Source organism: Petaurus breviceps, unplaced genomic scaffold (assembly GCF_028583685.1).
Source record: "Petaurus breviceps papuanus isolate PSGF00001 unplaced genomic scaffold, PetGlider_PUasm1.0 90845, whole genome shotgun sequence".
Lineage (NCBI taxonomy): Eukaryota > Metazoa > Chordata > Mammalia > Diprotodontia > Petauridae > Petaurus > Petaurus breviceps.
In genome coordinates this window covers 15,849,463-15,872,701 of record NW_027187359.1, presented here as the reverse complement: position 1 = coordinate 15,872,701, position 23,239 = coordinate 15,849,463, and the positions used below count along the sequence as shown (strand labels likewise).

Below are 23,239 nucleotides of genomic sequence, written 5' to 3'. Positions count from 1 at the left end.
TCAGGGCACAAACTTTTTTGCTATCTCTGCTGGTAGAGGGTGTATCCACAATGACAAAAAAGCAGATATTTGATGGACTTGATAAATGCTCATTGATCAATTGATTGATCTTGGGCAAATCACTTACTCTCTAAAGGGTTCAGTTTCCTCTTGTATAATAAATGGGGGGGGGAGGTAGGGAAAAATTAGGCGATTTTCAAGGCTACTTAAACCTCATATATTTTGTGATTATATCAAGTTACATTTTGCAAATGTTGGCTGTGATTAAGCCAGTACTCAAGGTATAGGAAGAAATGTTATAGCAACACTACCAAGGTGTTCCTAAGAGTTACATGAAAAGAGAAATACATGATTACAAAACACATCTAATATCTATATTCTGTTTGTTCTATTTTTAAACAAAGAGACAAGCTTTGCTGCCTTGAGGAGGAAGTAGGGGAGGGAAAAAAATTGGGAACTCAAAATCTTATAAAAAATGAATGCTGAAAACTGTCTTTACATGTTAATTGGAAAAAATAAAATACTATTTACAAAAAAGGGCAAGCTTCATCATGTATAACTAAGGGCTATATCATACCAATTCTACCTATCTTCTCTTGGCAAGATTCCACCATCCCAGATAGACAAAACTGGGAAACTCAAACTTGTCAGGCTCCCTGCTTATTGTTTTCTAATTAATGGAATGATCACACCTAACAAAGAGGTGACCTCATTTCTCTGGAAAGTCCTCATATCAGGTGTTTCTCCTCTATTTTTGTGCTAAACTTAGTAACGTTATCCTAGCTAACAGGGCAACCTTATCCTACCTTCATAAATGATGATCTTCACTAAAGGAAACAATAGTGGGGCAAGCCATCTTACGTGACTATTACAATGGAGAAAATGCTATACTCATCAGAAGTGTTCACTGTATAAAGAATCACAACAATTTCATTCTCTTCATTTCAATGGACATATCCCATTGCATTCTCTCAAGTGACTTCAGAATTCTGAATAGAAGTCATGATCAAAGCCAGCGGAAAATCAAATGCTCCGGTCATTCAGCCAACAAACACAATATGGCCAATAATAATTCTAAGATTCAATCATTTTTATTGTTTTCTAAAATTGAATGAAATTATTTGGACAAAACATGAAAATTAATTTTTTTTCTTTGTATATTCATTCTTCTCATGTGAGTGCAAAAAAAGGGCTTCAAACCTAGAGATATAAATTAAACTTAGCATACCATCACCACTCCCTCCCCCCCCCACTCCCCTAAAAAAAAGAATCTCCATTAGCATAGTTTATGAAGGCTCAATGACACCACCAAACATTTCAGGGACAAACATTTTCCAAAGAACATGGCCAGTTCCAACTCTTCAAAAAATTTGATGAGCAAACAGTTTTGAAAATACTCAGGCCATCTTAAGTACAAAGAGTTCCATACAGGAAAACATGTAAGACACCAGGAGACAATCTGGGAAAAGTAAGAGGGAGGCATCAAATGCATATTCATAGAAATGTTTACACTAACACACTGGCACCCCAAGAGAAGAAAAAATGCTCTATAACAAATGAAACCAATGTTTTTAACTTTGTCAGAGGTTCACTTTTCAGACCTTTCCTTGGTCTATTGGAACAGAATGCCAAATCAAATATTTATTTGCCTTAACAGGCAATTTGTTTTTATTTGGAAATGACTTGCTGGTAAAGGTATAAATCACCAAATCATCTGGTATTGTGTTAAATAACATACATGTTTCCTGTAGATACTCTACTCATTTTATCATTAATGAACTTTAAAATATATCTAGTTATATCTGAAATAGTCCCAATATCACCACCATAAACTCTCACCATTAAGCATGAAGAAATAAGTAGATTTCTTTTCATCCTTTATTTCTTATTCTATGTATTCTTAAACCTGTGAGAGAATATAAACTAGGAAAAGAGAAAGGAACCCTTCTTACTCTGCTAAGGGAAGAAAAATCTTTCACTGCCCTTTATATTAAAGGACAATTTAGGAAAATTAATAGTCATCCCTTGACATTTGAGAATTTCACATTCATGGTTTTGGTTATTCACAGGGTAGCCATCAATAATTAAATGGGACTTTTTGGAGATTTTCAGCATTCTACAGAAAATTGCAAATGATGCATGTATGTAAAGAAAAATTTTTTAAAACTGAGTAAGTCATAAATGTATAGATACTATATATTATTAATCTATTTTATCATTTACTACCATGAGTATAAATATAGAAATGTATTATAAACAGATTTTATTAAAATTTTCAGTGCACTAAAGAACTATGGGCCACACACCCTCTTTGAGAATACCTCTTTGTCTTTCTACCATTCAGATTCTATCATGTTATTTTCTCTTGTAGTGAACTTTTCATAGGAGAATAAAATCCGTGAAGCTGTTGCTGTAGCTACACCTGTGACTGGGAAGACTGCATAGTGTTTGACATACTAATCTCTCTCTCACAGAAACTGCAACTTTTTTATGAGTGTAGTGTATTGTTTTATTTTTTGTGTTAAATAAATATCAGTTATTAAAAATAAAGATTTGGGATGGGGCCTAAAATTATTTCCATTTTTTAAAAATATCTGCAGGGCCCTGTGCTCCTAACACCTGTGAATGTCAAGGAACAATGGTAACTAAGTCTATATGATGTCATTCTAGAAAACTGTTCTATAAGAGAGACATTGATCAATCAATCTAAGTCAAACTATAATTGTTGCAAAAAATTGTTTTAGCTACACCACGAAATCTTCTTCGTAGTGCTAATTTACCAAGAAACAAAAAGATGTCAGCCAATAAACATTTATTAAGTGCCTACTGTGTTCCAGGCACTGTGCTAAGTGCTGAGGAGACAAAGAAAGACAAAGGCCAGTCCCAACTTTCAATAAGCTTGAAATAAAATGGAGGAGTTCACCTACAAACAACTTTGTGCACACAACTATATGCAGAATTAATTGTTCTTGTTGTTCAGTGCTTTCAGTTGTGTCTGACTCTTCATGATGCCATTTGGGTTTTCTTTGGTAAAAATACTGGAGTGGTTTGCCATTTCCATCTCCAGCTCATTTTACAGATGAGGAAACTGAGGCAAAGTTAAGTTACTTGCCCAGGTCACACAGCTGGTAAAGGCTGGATTTGAACTCATCTTTTAATTCCGGACCTGGCACTCTATCCACTGTGTCACCTAGCTGTCCACAGAATAAATATGAAATAATAAATAGAGGGAAGTCACTAGAATTAAGAGTACTGGGAAAGGCTTCCTATAGAAGATAGGATTTTAATTGGAACTTGAAGGAGACCAGAGAAACCAGGTGAGCAGCTAGATGGAAAAGTGGATAGAGTGCTAAAGTCAGGAAGATTCATCTTTGTGAATTCAAATCCAGTTTCAGAAATTTACTAACTGTGATCTCTGGCAAGTTAGCTATCCTGTTTGCCTCAGTTTCTTCATCTTAATGATCTGGAGAATGAAAGAGCAAAGTATGTCAATATCATTGCAAAGAAAACCCTACATGGGGTCAAAGAGTCAGAAACAACTGAAACTGAACACCCAGGGAAACCAGAAGAGAGATGAGGAGGGAGAGCATTCCATGCATAATGGACAGGAAGTGAAAACTTCCTGAATTGGGAAATTGAGAGTTGTAGTGTCTTATCCCAGGAACAGAAAGAAATCCAATGTCATTGGATCAAAGTGGGGGGTAGGGGAGGAGTAATAAAGGGAGAGAAGTGGAAGAAGAATGTAAGAGATAGAGAGAGAGAGAGAGAGAGAGAGAGAGAGACAGAGAGAGAGAGACAGAGAGAGAGAGACAGAGAGAGAATGGGTTAGAGTATAATAAGAATGCAAGACATCTATGAATGTCTTCATTCATGCTCAGATGGAGGGGATTAAGGGAAGAATGGACGAGGACTACTTTATGGGGGGGCCTTTGAATGCCAAATAGAGGGTTTTATATTTGATCCTGGAGATAGGGAACCACTGGAGTTTATGGAGCAGGGAGACATGATCAGACAGGAGCTTTAGGAAAATCACTTTGACACATGTGAATTTATATTGTCCCACTTGTTGAATGTTCGAAAAAGTTTCTTTTATTATAGGAAATTGGGATGCAGACAAACATTACATTAAGAGAAAAGAGAAACTTTGAAAAAATAATTTTTTTTTCATAATCAACATTTAAGTTTCCTTAGAAGGAAATATTCGTGCCAAAGAGTCTTTGCCAAGCTCTGATTTAGCTATCTTTTAGCAAAGTTCATTTCCTTTCTAAAAGTTGCTCTGTACCATAAAGGAAGTGAAAGATTCACAGTATTTTCAATGAGTAGCTGCATTTCAATAGTAACTAAACAGAATATGGCTAGTCAAACTATACACAGGGCTACTGAGTGAAATTATCAGCATCCGACAGCTGCTTCCTGCCTTGCCCATTGCTAAACAGCACAAAAGTTAAAGGTTATTTATGTACTGGCAAACTGCTTTGTATTATTGAGAAAACTGTTACAGGATAAAGTTATTTCCTCACTGCTAAATTGTCATTTTTGAAAAGGGTCACTGAAAGGGTATAATATTGTCTCTCCTTGCTATTATCAGCATAAATTATTCTTTGGAGGATCATAACTGTGCTTTGTACATCTTTGTACCTTCAATAGAACATAGAGTGGGTCTTCAAACAATAGGTACGATATTATAATTTAATGAATTAATGATCACATGGTATTCTACGGTAAGAAAAAGATGTTGGGAGAATTGGGAAATCAGTATAATAATAATGGTTCACATTTATATGGCATTTTTAAGATTTGGAAAGCACTTCATACATATACCATATCATCTGAGTCTCACAAGGACCCTGGTTGGCAGATGCTATTATTCCCACTATACCAATGAAGAAACTAAGCTCAGGAAGCGTAAGCTTGGAGGCACAGAGCTAGTACATAGCTGAGATAGGATTAAGGACCCAGGTTTTCCCATATCCACATTCATTATCCTTCCCACTATTTACTGTAACTTAGGGGTGGAGAACTTTGACTTTTGTACTTTGTGACTGAATTTAAGGATTTTGTGATCGACTAAATGAATGTACTTTGTTGAAAACTATGTGACCATTTTGGCAAAAGCTATATTTAGTGGTAAGGTGTTGAGTTGTGACATGATGAATGCTGTATTTAGATTTTTTGTGATAAGTTGTAATATTGTGAATGCTGTTCCTTGATTTTCTGTGAATGTTTTGCTCTATTTGTCATTCAATAAAGAGTTTGCTATACTATGTAATCAGAACCTTGAAAGCTGTTCACAGCAGCAGTCCTCTGGAAAGCTGCTCATGCAGGGCTCTACAGGATGGCAGTGCATTGTTATTGTGTATAGATTTTTTTGTTGCTATGATGGATTTGGCTTTCTGCTGTTGGGATTAGGTTTTCTGGTGTCTGAATAAATGTTTTGGTTCTGTCTCAATGTGGAGAGTCTGTTATATTTTATAAGTCAGAATTATGCCAACATATTCACAGCCACCAAAAGCACTGTGAATATCGTGTTAGCACTACATGAAGGCTCACAGAGATGGCTCTCTGGAAGAAGGAAAAAGGAAAGGAAAAGTGAAGAAAAGGTCTTGTTGTTGGGTCATTTTCAGTCATATCTGACTCTTCACAACCCCATTTAAGGTTTTATAGGCAAAGTTACTTAAGTGGTTTGCCATTTCCTTCTTAAGCTCATTTTTCAGATGAGGAAACTGAAGTAAACAGAGTTAAATGACTTGCCCAGGATCACATAGGTAGTCAGTGTCTGAGGTCAGATTGAACTCAGGAAGATAAGTCTTCCTGACTCTAGGCCTAGCACTGTTATCCACTGTGCTACCTAACTGCCCCACTAAGGAAAACTATAGTGATTTAATTTGTTCTGCTTCTGCTTATTTCACTCTGTATCAGTTCATACAAGTCTTACAAATCTATTACACTGTAAGTTATTTGAGGGCAGGTACTATCTTTTACTTCTTTCTGTATCTCCAGAACTTAGCATAATGTCTGGCACACAATAAATGCTTAATAAATAAATAATAAATGTTTATTGATTAACTGATTACTAAGTGAAATCTTCCCAGACTTCTCTGAAACTGAAAGTTGCCAAGCACTGTGCTAAATGCTATGGCTACAAAAAGAAGCAAAGGACAGGCCCTGCCCTCAAGGTGATTACAATCTAATGGACTGTTAAGGTCTCCAGACCTATGAAATGAACAACCAAGATTGAAAGGGATCATTGATGAACAAAATTACCTTCTGATAGTTAAGTGATGAATTAAATATGTAGAAATGAGACATACATTTTTGTACATGGAAAATGTGGGCATTCAGGCCATATATATTTGTTACAAGGGTTTTTTTTTTCTTTTTGGCAGAGGAAAAGGTGGGAGAGAGAGAAAATAAGTGCTAAGTGAATTTTTTTAAAAAGTACATACTTATGAATTCTATGTTTTCAACCTTTTATGAGATTTGTCTTATTCTAATAATAAAATATGGAAATCTCTGAATATTACATTTTTATCTATTTTTCTTTAAATCTTTATCTTACTAACATAAATATGGAACTGCTTGGAATATATAAATTTAAAAAAAATTTGTTATTTAAAATCTCTGCTACCATTATAGAATACTAGCGTTTTCCCTTTGATGTCTTTTAACTATTCAATATTTTTAAAATCCAACAAAACCCAATCAAACACATGAAATACACTTGCTGGTGGTATTCCTTCTTATCTCCCTTCTGCAGAGGTTATTATTCCACACCTCCATTGGAATTCTACCCATGATGTTGGAGCTTCTATGCAATGATCTTAAAGGCATTCTCTTCTGAGATTTTTTAAAGAATGCTTTGTTTGTCTTTTATAATCATTCTTATTATGATCAAGTAAGACTCCCGTGGAGGATTTCTGACAACATCCTAGAATAAATTATTAAGTAATTAATGCAAATATAAGTGATAACTGGAATTTCCAACTTTCCTAGAATTTCAGAAATTCATATTTTAATGCTGACTATGATCGCTGCCATATCCTCCTTCTTGGTAGATATTCTTGTTAACCTAATATTCTGAGTTATTAGAAAATTACCTTTGTTGCGATTGACTATTAATTACTGAGATGCTACATTAGTCATGGCACTTTCACTAGACACAGATCATATCATACATTGTACCATACCTGTTACTTGAGTGGGTGCAATCACTTGGCTGGCACTTGATGTAGAAGCTTCAGGAGCGACCTCAACAGGCACAGGAGGTGATGTTTTTTCAATCACTACTATATGATAAAGGGTAAATGGATAAAAAGGAAAGCACTTTATGTATGCAAGAAATCCATTTCAAAAGACACTGTTTCATAATAGCTAACAGTAATTTGAAGGCCTACAAACTGCAGAAGTTTTGAGGGGGTACCTCACTTGAAACTTGTAAATAACAGCAAATGCTAGAAAGTGTCAATGAGACTAATTTAAGACAGTGGGTGCAATGAAACAAAAGTAATTCACCTCTATGCCCACAAAAATGCAAACTAATAGGGTAGTGGTCCCTTTACTCCACGAATATGAGGACCTCTTCACTACAAAAAAATTTTCTGGATCTTCACATGATGGTGACAATACTTTACTTACTGAGGTTAAATGAAAATTAAAAAACATAAATATTGCTTCATTTCATATCTAGTTCCTTTTATACACAATAACAGTCTTAGTTTATAAACTAATTTTTTTTCACATCTACTTAGAAATGATTAATGTATGAACACAAAATTAATTATCAATCTCTAAAAAGTAAAGAAACATGAAACTTATTACTACCTTCTTTGATTCAGAATAGATGAATAAAGTTTTTCCTATTATATCAATCAAAATGGGCTACCTGGATACTGTGGATGTAAGTTAATGGTTGAAATTCCAGGAGACAACTGGGGTTGACCGGGCTCAAGTTTGGCTTTCTCTTGGTCAACTAATTCCTAAAAAAAAAAAGGATAAAAGTGAAAAACCACTGTTTAATTCCTTTATATTATGGCTCCTACCCAATTAATTGTTTTCTTAGTAAAACTCAGGAAAGGAATATGAAGTTTCAGGGGAAAATGTAAATTATTTCACTTTATTTTAAAGCATATTATATAAAAGATTATTTTAAAAATGACTAGTGCCAATCTTTGCATACAAAGGATATGTTCGTGGTCCAGAATTACTATGGTAAAGGCTTTAAGCGGTTTTTCCAGTACTGGTGAATGTTTGTGTTAATCCATGCACAGTCTCTCACTCTGACACCCTGATGACCCATACCCATTTTCAAGACAGCTGGCTCACTTTGCTCAGTCCCACATAGGGAATGAACTCATTACCTTGGCCTCCTTCTTGTGATACACTAACCAATGGAGTAACCAGCCAAAGACAATAGATTAAACATTGGATATGACAAATTTGTTACAACAGATCATGTGATAAAGTAAAATACTTCATGTCAGTCACAGAATATGTATAAAGAGGCCATATAGCAACTTTCTGTACACACCAACCTTTCTTTTGAACGTATCACACCTCTAATTCTCAGAACAGTGATAACATAACTGAAGAAAAGTCAGCATCTGCTTTAAGTCAGAGTGGCTGTGTAAGGAGTCACTTGTTACAAGTTGGTTATTTTTCTGCAGTCCTTAGCTTCTTTGGCTTTTATGAAGTACTTGACACTACTGACCATTCTCCCCTGCTACAGACTCTACTCCCATAATTTCTGCTCTTTAGTCTCCTGTTTGTCTCTCCCTGCCTCTACAACTGCTCCCTTATCTCCTTAGCTGACTTGTCTTCCTCTTCTGGCTCCAATAATGTTGGCATTCCTCAGGGCTCTTTCTGAAGTTCTCTTCTTTTCTCTCTCTATACGTTTATCCTTGGAGAGTTTATCCACAATCCTTGACATCTCTAATTGATAAAGCTACTTATCCTTCATGTCCTAGCTCAAAGATCACTTCTTCCATGGGGCCTTCCACAATTCCCCTACCTGTAAGTCACTTCTCCTCATCATTTATTCTCATATATTTCCTTGGGTACCTACCAGATTGTAGTCTGTACCATTTATCTGTTTATGGTAAATGTATATGTATATCTTATCTCACACTGTCCTCTACATGATGTAAATTCCCTGAAGGCAGGAATCATATCTTATTTATCTTCCTATTTCCCCCAGAAACACATGACCCTGCAAATGTCTTTTCCATTATTAAGTGCTGCAGAATTGTATTTAACTTATTGGGGGTCAGAAGTTATCAGTAAACAATACCAGCTTCCACTTGTGAAGCCTTTCAGTTCATTTCTCTGGTCCTCAGTTTCCTCTTCTAAAATGAGAGGATTGCACGGATCATCTGATTCTAAAAGCCCCTGAGTTCTAACTAAGCTCTGTGTTTCCTCAACTACTAGCATAGAAATTCCAGAAGGAAAGAAGAAAACTCCATCATCTTTTGTATCCCTCTCAGTGATTTACATATTATATACAGAGTAGATGCTGCATAAATATTTATCATATGGATGAAACAAATTAAGATGCTAATAATGATGGAGGGCTGGCTCCAGTGCTCCACTGATACACATGGAATGTTAAAAGATCTACGGTAAGGCATCCAATGTACTGTAGAGATCCTCTAGGGAGGCTTTGTGGGAGAACAAGGACAAAAATCACACTTATTGTGGTGAATGGAACACTGAACTTGGAGCCAGAAAGATTAGACCTCAAATCTCACCTGTTTCATACTAGCTAGATTATCTTAGGCACATCCCTCCATCTCTCTCAGCCTTTGTTTCTTTCTTTTTTTTTTTTTTTTTGCTTTTTGGAGGGCAGTTGGGGTTAAGTGACTTGCCCAAGGTCACACAGCTAGTTTTTGTGTTAAGTGCCTGTAATAAGAATGTAAATTTTAAAGATCTTCCCTGCCCCTAGGCTAATGTGCACCTGAAGCCTGGGGTAGGAGGCTTGTTTTTCAGTAGATACTTCTTGATTGGCCAGTGAGTCAATAAGGTTGTTACATTCTCTAAGCCAGGAGAAGGCTATATAAGCCCTGATGTGTACTTTGTTTTGGGACTCACTTTGAGAAGTATTCTGTGATTTGATCTGAATTCTGGGAAGCCGTTGTTGAGAGTCCCCCAGCTTTGAAAAACCCAGAATGTGGAAACCCAGATGTTGACTGGGTATGGATGTAATGGTTGGACAGTTTGGAAATCTGTCTACTTGATGTTTCTGTCTTGATAATTATGCCTGTGTACTTTGAGGCTCAGGGTGCTGACCTTTTCTCCTGAACAAGGTAAACGATATATGTCTGACTGATTAAAGTAAGCTTGTTAACCCATTTTGAGTTGCTTTCCTTTAACAAAGCAGATCCAAGAACCTGTGTGAGCAGGCACCCTGGGGACACTGGGGTGCTTGCTGCAACAGTGCCTGAGGCCAGATTTGAACTCAGGTCCTCCTGACTCCAGTGCTCTATTCACTGCACCACCTAGCCACCCCTAAAGAATATATTTTTTGGATGGCAATTGGGGTTGACTTGCCCAAGGTCACACAACTAGTTAACTGTTAAGTGGCTGAATCTGGATTTGAACTCAGGTCCTACTGACTCCAGGGCTGGCGCTCCACCTAGCTAGCTCTCAGCCTTTGTTTCTCCAACTGTGCAATGAATGGGTTGGATTGCAAGACCTCTGAGGTCCATTATAGCTCTAACCATAGGATGGATGGAAAGTATCCTGGATTTGGAGTCAGGAAGACCTGAAATTGATTCCCAGTTATGTGACCTTAGGCAAATTACTGAAAATCTCAGGACCTTAGTTCTTCATCCATAAAAAGAAGGGGATCAATCAGAATGTTTCACAGGTCCCTTCCAGCTCTAAATCTAATCTAGATTTGACCCAGACTAAGCATAGCAACAAATTCTAGTCTATAGAAGTTTTGCACATCTTCATGTTACAGATAAAGAAACAAAGCGTAGGGGCAAGCAAGATGGTACAATGGATAAAACACAGTGCCTGGACTCAAGAAGACCTGAGATAAAATTTGACCTCAGATACCTCCAAGCTGTTTGACCCTGGACAAGTCACTTAATCTCCAGCTGTTTTAGTTTCCTCAATTGTAAACTGGAATTAATAATAGCACCTACCTCCCACTATGGTTGTGAGACTCAAATGGGACAATACTTGTAAAGTGCTTAGTATACTGCCTGGCATATGGTAGATGTTGAACAAATGCTTGTTCACTTCCTCACCTTCCTTTAAACTAATTGCCTAAATGCACTAAAAGAATCAGCAATTTTCCTGAGGATAAAATAAACCTGGAATTCTTTTGGGGGGCTTTTCTTTTGGACTATTTCTTTTTTTTAAAAAATTTACTTATTTATTTATTTTTAGCTTTCAACATTCATTTCCACAATATTTTGAGTTACAAATTTTTCTCCCCATCTCTACCCCCACCCCCAAATAGTGAGTCTACAGAACACCCCTTCCCCCAACCTGCTCTCTCTTATATCCTCCTCCCCTAACTTTCTAATAGGGCAAAATGGATTTCTATACCCCAGTGCCTGCATATCTTATTTCCCAGTTGCATGTAACATGCATTAACATTTGTTTTTTGAAACTTTGAGTTACTGTCTTTCCCTTCTTCCCTCCTCACCCACCCCCACTGGGAAGACAAGCAATTCAACATAGGTTGTACATGTGTAGTTATGCAAAACATTTCCCTAGTAGTTATATTGTGAAACACTAACTATATTTATCTCCATCCTATCCCATCCCCCACTTTTTCTATTTTCTACTTTAACCCTGTCCCTTTTCAAAAGTGTTTCTAATTACCCTCTCCCCCAATCTGCCCTCCTTTTTATCACCCCCCTTCTTATTCCCTTCCTCCCTGCTTTCCTATAGGGTAAGATACTCAATTAAATGTGTATGTTATTCCCTCCTTAAGCCAAATTCAATTAAACCTGGAATTCTTACTGCCTATGTTTGCCACTCGCCTTTATCTGGGCTTCCTTTCCAATCAAGTACCAACTTTACTGTTTCTTCTTGAACATCATCCCTTCTTTCCAAGTCCACCCCACTCCCAGAGTGACCCTTATCACCTCTCACTTAGATTAATATAACAGTCTCCTAATTAATCTCCTTCTTTCTCCAATCTCTCACCACTCCAGTTCATCCTATACCACTACTTGCTAAAGTAATTTTCTTTAAGCAAAGATGTGAGTATCTGAATATGTCAAAGATCTAAATATATTACTTCCCTTACTCTACACCAATTTCAATGAATTCCTGTTGGCTCTGGGGTAAAACAGAAACTCCTCAGTTTAGATTGTAAAGTCCCACACACACTGGCCCCAATCCATCTTCCTAGCCTCGTTAGACATTATTCTCCCTCTCACACTCTAAGATTGAACCAATTGACTCCCTCTCCATTTCTCACGTAGAATGTTCCATTTCCCTTCTCTGTGCCTTTGCACTGGCTGTGCCACCTTCCTACAATACATGCCCTTCTTCAAAGAACCTCTCTCTTCTTTTAATGTGCAGCTCAAACACCATCTTCCCCATGACATCCTTCCTGATGCCCAAACCTGCTAATGTCCCCCTCCCCTTTGTTTTTATGCTCTATATATTTTTAAATATATATATGTATCTGTATATATATATATTTCCCCATTACAAGGTATTCACTGTGAGAAGCAACAACTCTTTCATTCTTTGTATCTATATCGCCATTGTATGACACACACTTGGTGCTTAATAAGTTCTTGTTGATTAACTGACACAAAGTAACATTCTACATTTATACCACCAACTAGAGTTTGATACAAGTTTATCAGAAATATTTTGTGATTCTGTTTCTTCTGAACAACTTCTGCTCTTGGTCTAATGCCAATTAGACTTAATTTCAATTGTATTTTGAAAACTATTTATATAGCTGTATATAGAGAGCTACATAGCATGATAGATAGAGGACTAGACTTGGAGTCAGGAAGACCTGAATTCAAAGATTCTGCCTCAGACACTTACTAGTTGTGTGACCTTAAATAAGTCACTTAAACTGTCTCAGTTTTTTTCATCTGTAAAATGGAATAAGATAGCTTACCTCACAGGGTTATTGTGAATAGCAAATAAGATCATACATATAATTGCTTTGTAATTTTAAAGCACTATATTAATGAGTTTATTATTTTTATCATATACATATATATTACAGAAATATAATTATGCATGTGTGTTTATATACACATATGCATACACACACACATACACACACATGCATAAGCAAATGTCTATCAGAATTATTACATGGGCATTCCAAGCCTTTGGCTCTTTGTTTTGGTTTTGGGCTCTTACCATCTAGTGACTTAATTACCTTCCTCTTCCTTCATTCTGTCTCTTTTAGATGTAGGCACACAATCCTTTATGTGTGGGCAAAATAAACATGGTTCTCTATGGTGAAACAGAGTCTACAAACATATCTAACAATCCTCTCTCTTAGAAAAATTAATGAAATGTTTAAAAAATGAATAGATTACCTTCTCAGGTGATGCTGTTGCCACTAAAATCAGAAAAGAAAAAAAATTTAGAATTCAAAATAATGAATAGCACATATCCCCTTCTTACAAATTTTTACCAGCAAGACCTCAATATTCTAATGTAATAAGATAACAGAATTTTTCCGCTGGGAGCAAACCTCACTCCAAGATGTTATAAAGCCTTATACTAACACCATGTTATCTTTCTAATATTTGTATTCCCATACCTAGCATGGTGCCTAGAACATAGTAGGCACTTCATAAATGTTCGCTCATTGGTTAGTTAGTATAAAAAGAAGCAGGGCAATGGTTTAGTTTGGACACAGAATGTTTTTGTGGAAAGAGTATCAAATTCAATCAAGAAAACAGGGGTTCTAATTTCAACCCCAACATTAACTAGTCATGTAAGCCTGGGCAAGCCATGTTATCTTTCAAGGCCTTCGTGTTATGACCTTTAAAATAAGGGGAATGAGCTAAAAGACACCCAAGTCTTTAATATCCATAATTCTATGCTTTCATGTTTTATTATAAAATGATTAAGTATCTGGGTTTTGGGTGGGCCCTTTATAATTAGCTTTCTGAAAACAGGTGAGGGATCTATTTAATTTAGAATAATTGCTGTACAGAAAAGCAAAAAGGAGGAGGGGCACTTCAAACCACAAGTAAAATATTTATTCTTAATATGATGTACAACCAAGAGGTCCTTTAGTAGTATCAATTCTGATAAAGAGCATCATTTATTTCAATGGCAGGGATATGAAGAATAAGGGAGAGGTGTTAGAAGAACAACTCTAAAGACAATTTGCTCTTAAAGGAAACCCCTTGAATACTTTACTGACAACATACTGCAGACTGACAAGGATGAATATCAAACAGGTGTAAGTATTATACAGCCTCACCAGTATTGTGTCACCATTACTGGCTATACCCAGGGCAATGATTAAAATGAGTTATTTGCAGCATGGCCCCCTTTGAAAGTGCCCAAGGATTTTCTCTGACAATAACATGAAAGGCTGTGTGACAAACATTAATCACAGGTCTGTGATTCAGAAGTATCCACTGTTTTTTGGCAGTTAATCCTTTTTATTAGGAGTCACCTAGCTTTTCTGAGGTACTCATGCATATAAATTTTCTACCTTCAACCCTAGCTATAGAAACAAAAAGAAGCAAGTCTCATTTCAGATTTTTCACTATTTTTTATTAAGTAGACAATCTTAGATATTAGTCCCCGAGGCAAAAGAGAAATCTCAATGTTTATTGATGGGAATGATCTCCTTAAAAATAAATTAAGGCTTTAGAAGTTGCATTATCTCCAAGACAATGAGGGTGCCAGACAGTAAATCAGGACTGAAAAAGCTTAGTGACCTGAAAAAATTAATTATCTTTTTTCATTACTTAACCTACCCTCAAGGAGGAACTTATTCACTGACAAAATCTAGATAGTTGGGCTCAGTTTTCTTCTGCCTATAAAGGTGAGCAGTTATAAAGCAGTTTCATTCCGAGGCTATATATTCTCAGTAGTACTACCACTGAGCAAAATACCTAATCAAGATAGTTAAGCCCACAAAGATGCAGTAGTTTTTCTTCTCTCACTCTGTTGAGCATGTGTTTCTAGTATGGCTGCAAGTAAGGACTGTTTGCCACTTAAAGAAAAAGCCACTGATATGTTGCTGATCTTAGAGAATATACCATTCTCCTGTCCCAAAAATCTGTCCACTGACCCCTACATTCTGACGTTCAACTCTGGCAATCAAAAAAGAGCTTAATTAGAGTAAATACATGAAGTAAGCAAGTGGAAGGTTTCATTTCTTTGGCACGAGGTGGGAGGAGTGGTTGCCATTATTTAAAGAACATAAAATAACTGAAATGCCAGTTTTAAAGGTAGAAAATTGAATTAGAAAGAATAGACCTTGACAAAGATCAGACAGAGAAATGTAAAAGGTCAAGGTCAAAATTAAAACTCAGGTGTCTGGAATCTCTTTACAACATTATAAGGCTTCCTTTTCTTTGTACAACTTTGTACTCCTCATCCTAATGTTGCCACTAACTTACTATTTGAGCTGAGGTAAGTAATTTAGGAATAACTAAGTGGCAAGTAAATAGAATACCAGGCCTAGAGTCAGGAAGACTCATCTTTCAGAGTTTAAATCTAGTCTCAGACAATTACAAGCCATGTGACCGTGGGCGAATCACTTAACGCTGTGTTTGTCTCAGTTCCTCATCTGTAATGATGGGAGAAGGAAATGGAAAACCACTCCAGTATCTTTTCCAAGAAAACTCCAAATGGGGTCACAAAAAGTTGGAAATGACTGAAATGATTGAACAACAACAACCTTCTGGGTCATGCTTTCCTCAGCAGAATGAGACACTTGGAATAGATGACCTGAAGTTCCTTTCCAACACTGACATTTTAATATTTCCCACTTCCTTTAGTGAGAGGCATTATGGTATGGTAGAAAGAGCATTGGATCTGAAGTCAGAAACTACAGGTTCAAATCATGGATCTGCATTTATTGGCTATGTGACCTGGGGGCAAGTCACTCAACCTCTCTGGGCCTCAATTTTCACATCTGATTTTCACTCTTAATATATGATCCTATAGTAGTATTTAGTGCCTGGGCATTCTGGATAAATGCACAGAAGCTAAATTAATGCCATAACTCTCTCAGGCCTCTGGGGTCTTAGTTTGTGAAAAGAAGGACAATTATGAAGTCACACCCTAGACAATTAATACTGCCTCCTCAAAGAACTATGTTATGCCTGGGGAATCATGAAGTGGAAAAAAAATTATTTCGATTAAGAATCCAGATAAACTAGGTCAATGTCCTTAAAGCACTTCACTTGCTTTATGCATACTGTTCCAAAAGGTTATAAACAGGAAAATTAAAAAAAAAAACAGAGACATCAACAGGCTAGCAACACTTCAAGATCTTTTCCCACTCTCACCTTGCACAGCCACCTGAGGCCCTTTTTCCTGGGAGAAGGTCAACGCTTCTACTGGTTCTTCCTTTGCTGGGAGAGGTGGAGGGGGAGTAGTTTTAACAACAGGTTGGACGTTCTTGGGCTTGATATATACAGGTCCTTTACCTATATGGTGATGAATTGGCCTGCGTCTATGAACGCCAGAAACTGTATAACCCATTCCACCAGGACAGATTTCCTTAAAAGCAGCTAGATTTGGGATGGGAAAATAGGCCTTTTAAAAATTTATAAATACATAACTCCAAACAGAAGAAAATAATATGATGAATATTTTTTAAAAACCCATCATTCATATAACACACACACACGGACACCCCAAAACCATAAAGACAGGTGTGAAATGTATAATAAATGGCAAATTTACCTGAAAACTCACTACTGAGAAAAAATGCAAATGCAAAAGACTTTTACTTTAGATATATCCATTTTCTTAGTCTCAGCTAGTGTGAAAAAAGTACTATTATCCAGACCAATTTAAAAGATAACATTGTTTGGTGACACCAAATAGGAATTCTACCTCTTCTTAGGATTGAGGTCTGAAGCAACTTGACACTAAGGACTTGGATTTTGGCAGTGTGGGGGAAAATCTACTCCTCTTTAATTAATGTTGTGTTTTAAACTGGGCTCTCTTCTTTCTCTCTCTCTCTCTCTCTCTCTCTCTCTCTCTCTCTCTCTCTCTCTTTCCATTAATTGTATACTACCAACCATAAAAGGAGAACACTAATAGTGAGTAAATAAGGAGGTTGTTCAGAAAAATTGGTAGGATTAAGTGAGATGGTTTAACTGAGGTTGAAGGATCTTAGCTGTAGTGACAGTGAGGAGATAGGCAAAGAGAAAAATCAGCTGACCAAGTATTCCTTAAAGATGAAAAAAGTGAACAACCTTTCAGGATATCTTTGGGTAGATATAAGTGAAGGTAAATTTGCTGAAGTGATGCCAGGAAAAACCAGATGAGGAAGAACTGGTTAAGGATCAGTGGGTTGCTGAGAGGTGAAATGCAGCTGCTACACTTAGAGACTTATACCTGGAGTCTCATTAAAAAAACATGGATTCCATATGATGGGGTGGGGAGCTAACTAGCCAACTTGCAGGTGAAATAAAAATAACTAAAAAAAACCTAATCATTGTGGTAAAGCCTGGAAAGTTGGCTTATAGAACCAGTCTGAGTGTATGTAATACATCTACTTGTTTGTAACTAAACATATTCTCAAACTGTAATAACTGTTATTGTACCCCTAAACAGCTACCTGGTCATATAATGTGCTAAAGACACATTCCAAAGAAGAAAGGCTCAAAATAAGAAAAGGAGAAAAATGGTCCCAAGGTTGTATGTGAAGAAGGAAAATAACTTTTTCTATAAGGTGATAACAGAAAGTAACCAAAGAGAAATGTTTTGGTGACCTGGGTTTTTTGCCTCAAAGGTTATATTTGTGTCAACAGCAAAAGAAGACATTTTTTTCTATTAAAAGCTATAGATTTATACAAGTCTTTCCCACTACTAAGAAAAAAAGGGAGGGAGCAAAGGAAAGTAAGGAAAGAAAAAAAGGGAGAAATGGAAGGAAAGGAAAGAGGGAAATGAGGAAAAAAAATAAGGAAAGGGGAAAATAGGAAAATGAGGAAAGGGAAGGAGGAAAGGGAAAATTTTTCTAAAGGAGAATTTCTACAATGTTAAAGCCTTTAAAATATTTAATTGTTCAATTGGTCATATCTAAGTTGACATAACTTGACTTTATATAGCTCCCTAAGAACAAAAATTCTTAGAAATTTATTCTTTACAATAGATCCCTAGAAAATCTTTCTTCCCCGAACTTTTTGTAAAGTTAACATATAACAATACTTTTATTTTCACAGTAATTAAAGTCCCAACTAAAAGAAACTAACAAAAATTATAACTTTTAAACTACATATGAAATATATTTTCAATGTGATGGTAAATTTTAAATATGGTAATTTATGCTGAAAAGCCCATGAAAACACTACTCTAATTTATTTCTTAAATTATCATGAAACTTATTCATTAAAAAATGCACTTATAAATTACAAAGACAGTACATTTGATTTATTTTTATTTGTTTATGAGTCACGAAGCTCTCATTAATGATATACCTTAGAAGTTAGGTAGAGCTACAAGCCTTATTCTGAACATATAAGGTAAGTTTTCATTATAAGGAGAAAAAATGAATCTCAGAACCTCACTTTGCCAACTTTTCTGATTATACTCACTGATGGAATAATACATCAAAATCAAATGAAGAAAAATAACATAAGATTAGGGATATTATGAAATTCCACAAAACTTCAGCACTGCATACTACTTCTTATAACGCAGCTATAATATACTTTGTGGGTACTGTGAGTGGTAGATTCAAAGAGGTTTTTTACATACCTTTATAGGAAGAATCTGGTCAAATAACAAGAATTATGCAGCTTATATACCCACATAATGAAATTGGGGGCAATTTTTGTTAATAATACTAAACACATTTGCCATGTGCCTTTCTTTCTTATAGGCCAAGTCCTGCTGAGTTAGCAAATGACTTCTTGGGTATAAATTAGGCAGTGGGGAAAGTAAATGAATGCTCTCAGACCAATAAGAAATTATGTACCATTAAATCTACAATGTTCATATCCAAAAAAACATGAGAGTTAATGAGGATCTCAGAAGGAATCTGTACCACAAATCTAATCATCTTCTAACACTTGATAGAAATATAACATGAATATTATGAGCTTCAATTTCCAACATGAGAAACTAAGTAGTATTCACCTTGTGAGCCCCAAGTAAAATATCTGTTCTAAGAAGGAGCTGAGGGGCAAATTGTTTTCACTTGGTTAACAGTTAGAAAGTGACAGAGATGTGACCATAACAACAACTATTTTTTTCACATCAGCCTGATAGCTATTCCCTAATATTTTTAATAGTAGGTTGGTATAACCTAAACTGAGAATGAACTGAATTAGTATTTCTTAATTTGTTCAACTGGAAATGTAATGTCACATGGAAAGTATCTTGCTTATGATTTGTCCCTTGGCTCAATGTCACTGTTCTTTTCCTAAAGAAATGGACAAAACCCCTAATTTAAATACTCAAACGCCAGAAAGAAAATAGGATCCAAGTTGGACAGGTTGCTTTCCATGCCAATGAGCATGTATAGATACCCTTGTGTACCTATGCCCATCTTACCTGTTCCTGGAAGGGGACACTTCTCACAATGTGGTCCCCAGGCCTTGCCAACACTGCAACAGCAGAGCTGCTTGCTGAGCTGAACAGAGAGGGGGTGCATGCACTGTCTTCCTGAATTGACAAGTCTGTAACAGGGCCCCTTCTCTTCAGAGATCACAGGGTTATCAGCTACAACAAAAGGACAAAGGAGTGCTAGGTTTGATAGAAGAAACAAAAAAATACAGAACAAAGTCTCATATCCTATCAAAAATTATATTCATTCAAATTATGTGTATGAAATGCTACTTTAAAATTAAGTCACAAATAATAGTTCACATTTATATTGCCTTTCAAGGTTCACAAAAACACTTTCTTCACAACAATCCTGTGAGGTACATAGTGTAAGCATTTTTCCCTCCATCTTAAAGATGAGGAAGCCAACTCAGAGAAGTTAAGTGGTTTTCTCAGGGTCACACAGCTCAGAAGCAGGAAAGCTAATACCTCACCCAGGAGATTTGAGGGGAGCCAAGATGGCAGAGTAGAAAAGCACTCAGGCAAGCTCTCCTGATATTCCCCTCCAGATAACTTTAAAATAATGCCTTAAATCAAATTCTGGAGTGGCAGTCAAGAAAAGGTCAGAGGGAGACATCCTTCCAGTCCAAGACAACACAGGAAGTCAGAAAGAGAGATCTGTAATAGGGGAGAGGAGGCTAACCCAGAGCCCACATGGATGAAACCATTAATGCTGGCACTAGGTGGCAGTGACAGAAGCAGCAACAGATTCAGGAGCTCATGGCCAGACACTGTCTGGCAACTTGTCAGAAAGAGATTATAGGGTACCCCTGCATTAAGCAGTGGGTGTAGGACCAGATTCTGTTTGGCAGTTCCATTGCCTATACCTATTTCTGTGTCTTAGTTCAAGTGCAGAAAGGAAAAAAGAGGATATATATATACACACACACACATATGTATATACATACTCAATTGGTAAGAAAAATCTGTCTTACCCTACAGATAAATAGAAGGCGAAGGAGATGAAAGAAATAGAGGGCAGATAAAAGGTATCAACAGCCAGAAACAAAATAAACTGGAGGGACAGGATAAAAAGAGAGAAAGGAAGAAAGACAAACAGAAGAAAATAGGAGGAGGGAAATGCACGATAAGTAATCATAACTGTAGATGTAAATAGGATGAACCCACCCTTGAAATGGAAGTAGATTGCAGAATTGATTAGAAACCAGAATACAACAATGTCTTTTTTTAAAAGAAACACACGTGGAAGAAAGGGACATATATAAATATGACAGCTTTATTATATGTTTAAAAGGAATAGCAAGTTGTCCATAATAGATTTGCAGTTTCAGGTGCAATGGTTTTTATTTTCTATTCTACTATGTTATGGAAATGCTTATTTTATTTATTAAATTCAGAATAAAATAAATAAAATAATTTTTTTGCATTTTTTTGGCAGGGGAATGGCAGGGCAATTGGGTTTAAGTGACTTGCCCAAGGTCACATGACTAGTAAGTGTTAAGTGTCTGAGTCTGGATTTGAACTCAGGTCCTCCTGACTCCAAGGCCAGTGCTGTATTCACTGCGCCACCTAGCTGCCCCAATAAAAATTTTTTAAATGTATATTACCATTGTGAAATGAAACAAAGGCACACAAGTAAACTTAAAATAATGGGCAGGAGGAGAATCCATTATACTTCAGCTAAAGTAAAAAAGGGAGGGGTACCAATCATGATCTCAGATAAAGCAAAAGCAGACCTAACTAAAAGGGAACTACAGACAATGAAGTTATATCTGTACTAAATATATATGTACCCAAGGCCATAGCATCCAAATTCTTAAAGGAAAAGTTAAATAAATTATAGGAAGAGGACAGTAAAAACTATATACTAGTGAGGGACTTCAACTTCCCCTCTCAAAGCTAGATAAATCTAACTATAAAATAAGAAAAGTTAAGAAGATGAATAGAATCATAGAAAAGTTAGATATGATAGAACTCTGCAGAAAATTTAATGGAAATAGAAAGGAGTATACCTTTTATCTCGGCTGTATATGGCACCTTCATAAAAAATGACCATGTATCAAGGCATTAAAAACATCACAACCGAATACAGAAATATTAAATACACCCTTCTCAGATCTTAATGAAATAAAAATTACATTCAATAAAGGGCTATAAAAGCAAAGATTAAAAATAATTTCAAAACATGAGCGGGCCAAAGAACAAATTAGAAAACAATGAATCTTTAAAGAGAATGACAACAATCAGACACATTCCAAAATCTGTTGAATGCAGCCAATATATAGTACTGAGGAGAAAATTTATATCTTTAAATGCATATTTCAATAAAAGAGAGAAAGAACAAGTCAATGAATTGAACAACTAAAAAAATAGAAAAAGAACAAATTAAAAACCCCCAATTAAACACCATAATAGAAATCCTGAAAATCAAAGGAAAGATTTTAAAAAGTGAAGGAAATAAAACCACTGAAATAAATAAGAGTAAAGGCTGGTTTTATGAAAAAAAAAAAAGAAAAGAAAACCCACTACTAAAATAGATAAATTTGATTTTATAAAAAGAAAGAAAACCAAATAACTTGTATTAAAAATGAAAAGGGTAAATTATATGCCAATAAAACTGTCAATCTGAGTGAAATGAATGAAAATTTACAAAAAATAAACCACCCAGATTAACAGAAGAGGAAATAGAATACTTAAATAATCTTATCACAGAAAAAAAAGACATTGAATAAGCCATCAATGAACTCCCTAAGAAAAAATTCACAGGACCAGATGGATTCACAAGTGAATTTCTATACATTGATGGAACAACTAATCCCAATAGTATATATGGCTTTAATACTTATACCAGGGAAAGCAAAAAAAAAAAAAAACAGAGAAAGAACATTATAGACTAATTTCCTTAATGAATATCAGTGCAAAATCTTTAAACATAATACCAGCAAGGAGATTGCAGCAATACATCACAAAGATCATACATTATGACCAGGTGGGATTTATACCAAGAATGTAGAAAAGATTAGATATTAGAAATACTATTAGCATAATTGACCATAATGATAATAAAAACAACAAAAATCATATGATTGGGCGGCTAGGTGGCACAGTGAATAGAGCACCGGCCCTGGAATCAGGAGGACCTGAGTTCAAATTTGGCCTCAGACACTTAACACAAAAACTAGCCATGTGACCTTGGGCAAGTCACTTAACCTCAACTGCCCTCCCAAAAAAAAAGGCAAAAATGATATGATCATATCTACAGATGCAGAAAAAAATCTTTGACAAAATGCAATATCCATTCCTACTAAAAACACTAGAAATATAGGAATCAATGGAAGCTTTCTTACAATGATATGGAGTATCTATCTAAAACCAAGAGCAAGCATTATCAGGAGGAATGAAAGACTATTATAACCACTATTATTCAATATTGTACTAGAAATGCTAGCTTTGGCAATAAGACAAGAAAAAGAAACTGGAGGAATAAAAACAGTCAATAAGAAAACAAAACTATCACTTTTTGAAAGTG

At 35.9% G+C, this 23,239-nt stretch overlaps 1 protein-coding gene across 10 annotated transcripts in view; it reads right to left on the bottom strand.

The window, feature by feature from the left end:
* LTBP1 (latent transforming growth factor beta binding protein 1) overlaps positions 1-23,239 on the bottom strand; it is a 484,412-nt gene that overhangs the window by 147,525 nt on the left and 313,648 nt on the right. For 6 of the 10 annotated variants that reach the window (XM_069072171.1, XM_069072175.1, XM_069072174.1 and 3 more), the window contains 5 exons: positions 19,699-19,866; positions 16,479-16,703; positions 13,533-13,555; positions 7,883-7,976; positions 7,188-7,286 (listed from right to left, as the gene is read on the bottom strand). In XM_069072171.1, coding sequence (XP_068928272.1) covers positions 7,188-7,286; positions 7,883-7,976; positions 13,533-13,555; positions 16,479-16,703; positions 19,699-19,866 — 609 coding nt within the window. The remainder of the gene's footprint in view (positions 1-7,187; positions 7,287-7,882; positions 7,977-13,532; positions 13,556-16,478; positions 16,704-19,698; positions 19,867-23,239) is intronic. The other 4 variants (XM_069072172.1, XM_069072180.1, XM_069072176.1 and 1 more) reach the window with 3 other exon arrangements.